This window comes from Heloderma suspectum, chromosome 6 (assembly GCF_057233095.1).
Source record: "Heloderma suspectum isolate Gila_16-S chromosome 6, 16-S_ref, whole genome shotgun sequence".
NCBI lineage: Eukaryota > Metazoa > Chordata > Lepidosauria > Squamata > Helodermatidae > Heloderma > Heloderma suspectum.
The window spans coordinates 81,429,828-81,433,317 of record NC_139463.1 but is presented as its reverse complement, the minus strand read 5'-3'; the positions used below and the strand labels follow the sequence as shown (position 1 = coordinate 81,433,317).

Here is a 3,490-nt window from a genome sequence, read left to right as displayed (position 1 = left end):
CAGACCTATGAAACATCTTGAAAGTTTTCTTCACTGGTTCCTTTACGTCTTTGTTCCTCAAACTGTATACAATGGGATTGACCAATGGGGCTAGCAGAATGTAGAGCAGAGAGAACAGTTTCTTCAATTTGTTCAATGAACTTAGGTTTCGTTTAACATACACTATCATCAAGGAGCCGTAGAAGAAAGCAACCACAGTCAAGTGAGAGGAGCAAGTGGAGAATGTCTTTTGTTGAGGACAGAAGAGAAAGCAGTTGAGGACAGAAGACAGTTACAACTTGTTTGGTGACATGCTGCGGGAGGGATTCTCCCCCGCCCTTCTTTGTTATGAAATGTCTCAGTTGAAGCAGAAATCTGAAGTGTTCCGTAACCCTTTCTCATTATTCTATCTTCAAATGTCAACATGAAGCCAAACTGGACAATTTTTGCATACTCAAACTGCTTTTTAAAATCCCTGCCTGTATAAAGAAGGCATAAACTTTTTTTAAAAAGGAAAAAATATTTATTTATTTATTTATTTCTATACCACCCAATAGCCGAAGCTCTCTGGGCAGTTCACAAAAATTAAAACCAAACAACAACAACAAACTGTTTTCATGACCAGGCACTATAAAACATTCAAATCATAAAGTCAATGTATTCACCCCAGCCCCCACCAAACCCCCAGCCCCCGGTATTTTCTCTTGAATCTTACTTAGTGAGTTCTGTGAAGCATCTTGAAAGTTTTCTTTGCTGCTTCCTTTACTTCTTTGTTTCTCAAGCTGTATACAAGGGGATTGACTAGGGGGGTGAGCAGAGTGTAGAACAAAGAAAACAGTTTCTTCAAGTCACTCAATGAACATAGGTTTGGTAATACATATACTATTATCAAAGAGCCATAGAAGCAAGCAACCACAGTCAGGTGAGAAGAGCAAGTAGAGAATGCCTTTTGTTTCCCAGTTATGGATGAGATTCTTAAAATGCTTTTGATGATGCAAACATAAGATGTCAGGGTTATTAAAAATGGGGGCAGGATGCCTATAGAGGAAACTATGAAAGATGTCATTTCAACCAAATGGGTATCTTTGCAGGACAGTTTTATCATTGGGGTCAAATCACACAAAAAATGATTAATTTTGTTGGGTCCACAGAAACTCAGCTGAGATACCAAGAATATTATGAGACTGATACCCAGTGATCCAGTGATCCATGATCCAGCAATTAGCATAATACAAATTCTTCCATTCATAAGCAACGTGTAATGTAATGGTTTGCATATCGCTAAATAATGATCATAAGACACGACAGCTAGAAAGTAACATTCTGTAGTTGCAAGATACCCAAAGAAATACAGTTGTGCAAAGCATCCACTAACAGGAATTGTTCTGTCTCCCTGCAGAAAACTGACCAGCATCCTTGGCATAATGGTTGAGCTGTAGCAAGCCTCCAGGCAGGACAGGTTTCCAAGGAAGAAATACATGGGTGTGTGAAGATGTTGATCAATGATGACTAGAATGATAATGAGGATGTTCCCAGCCATGGTCATAATGTAGATGGGTAGAAACAATATGGAAAAGAAAATCTGCAGATCCTCACTATTAAAATCAAGGAGGATAAAGGCCATGGGAGCCGTTTGATTTCCCTTGTCTGTGTTGATATTCAAGAGCATCTATATGACAGCAAAGCAGGCAATATCAACAACAACAAAATAGAGTTAAATATCTGATAGAGCAGTCAGTTTAATTCAACACATGCCCAAGGGTAGTTTTTTGAAGATATGACATATTAAGAGGCTGTGAACCTAAGCACACTTTCTAGGGGGTGTGCCCCATTTACTCTCTCTCTCTCTCTCTCTCTCTCTCTCTCAAAGGATGAGTATTCAGACTTGCAGTCTGCCATTCTGAGGTCTAAAATGGGAGCATACAACAGATGCTTTAAATGAATATTCTAATTGTTTCTGCACTCAGAAAATCTGAATACACGCATGCACGCGCGCACACACACACACACACTCAGAATACATCACATCCACACTGATGACAACAACAACCAGAATCCCTGTAGCTACAAATGGCACCCAATCTCTTGCCTGTGAGTAAGGTAATACTGGGACACTGGCTGCTCATTCCTAGGTTAGAGCTCAACAGGGTTGAGCCAATATCTTTATTATTTACATTTCCAATAACTTTAAATTAAACTGGAAGCTAGATACGTTGAAACATTAATCAACATTTAAAAATCTAAATACTTTACTGTGATTGTGAATCAGGACACCAAATTTGTGATAAACCATTTCCAGGAGTCATTACCTTGAAGTCAGCATATCCTGGCAGGGTGATGACTTCTTCTTGTTGTTTTTCCTTATCACTCAAAATGCTGAAACATCTAAGCAATTAGACAAAACATTTCCTGCTGGTCTTCAATCCACACCAGCGCTCAAATGTATATTACATAGAAGCCATCCTACTAGTGAGAAACCTGAACCAAGTGCTTCAAAATGTCTTACAATGAAAGTGGATATATCTCTTCATGAAAGGCGCTGTCCACTGCTGAATATAATCAGTTTATAGCTTATATAATCATCCATATCTATTAGTCAGCCTGAAAAAAGTCACAGAGGGGAAATGAATGTGGAGAGGACAACACCTAAATCATAAGGGAAATTAGTGACTCCCCTATCATAATCCTTCTTGGCAAATCACCAGTGGATTTCTCGAGGTCAAGAGTGATGAAGAAATCTATTAAAAATTACCTCTCATCTGCCCTGGGGATTAGGATTCTGTCTGAGTTTTTCCCTTTCCCTTTTATTTTCCAGGAAATAAAGCAGTCTCTCAGCACGGAGCTGACTACTCAAGCCAGGTTTTGTACTGTTAACCATATCTGAAGCTAGTGATAATCTTGTGATGGTAATAAAGGGTTAGTGTCTAGATTTGCCTCAGGGGTGGAAATCTTAGTGATTTTATGAAGCTGCCTTTTCTACCTCTCAGTGAATGCTATATGCACATACCCATTCTAATTCTTTATGAGTATTATCAGCAGGGGACCTTGTCACTGGTGGAATGGCTTCTCAGGTATTCTGCATTGTTGATGAGTATATCTTCTAAAGGGCCCCGTCCCAGAAGTTGATCAACTGTGCAATATTATCTGTGTCCCTACCCAGATTATAACTGCTAAGGCTCTTTATTGCAAACAGTTTAATGTCCAAATACTAATAAATGGTTACAACTTACCATGCATTTAGTTTTTGGAGTTTTCTTTTGTCAACCTTCTACATGATGTTCTTATTAATTTCCCCTTCTCCTTTCAATCCCACCTGAATGCCTATGTAGCAATCTATCACACACTCACACCTTCCTCCTCTGGAGGGAGAATAAACTGGGAAGCACCTGACATTAATTTACTTCCAAGTACATTGCCCCTGCCTCTGAGTTTTCTCTGCTTCTGAGGTTGGATGGACTTCAAAGCTATGGAAAGGGGACATGGGACGGAAATACACTTTTTGTACTTTTCC

The 3,490-nt window shown here is 39.3% G+C and overlaps 1 protein-coding gene across 1 annotated transcript; it reads right to left on the bottom strand.

Moving 5' to 3' along the window:
* Positions 1-694: 694 nt before the first annotated feature.
* Positions 695-1,636, bottom strand: LOC146341453 (olfactory receptor 6N1-like). Its single transcript, XM_084807460.1, has one exon. The coding sequence runs from the start codon at positions 1,601-1,603 to the stop codon at positions 695-697; it is 909 nt and encodes a 302-aa protein (XP_084663586.1). The 5' UTR covers positions 1,604-1,636.
* Between the last annotated feature and the right edge of the window lie 1,854 nt (positions 1,637-3,490).

Excerpts from the sequence above, each read along its gene's own strand:
- LOC146341453 (XM_084807460.1), bottom strand. The coding sequence starts at position 1,603 with ATGGCCTTTATCCTCCTTGATTTTAATAGTGAGGATCTGCAGATTTTC.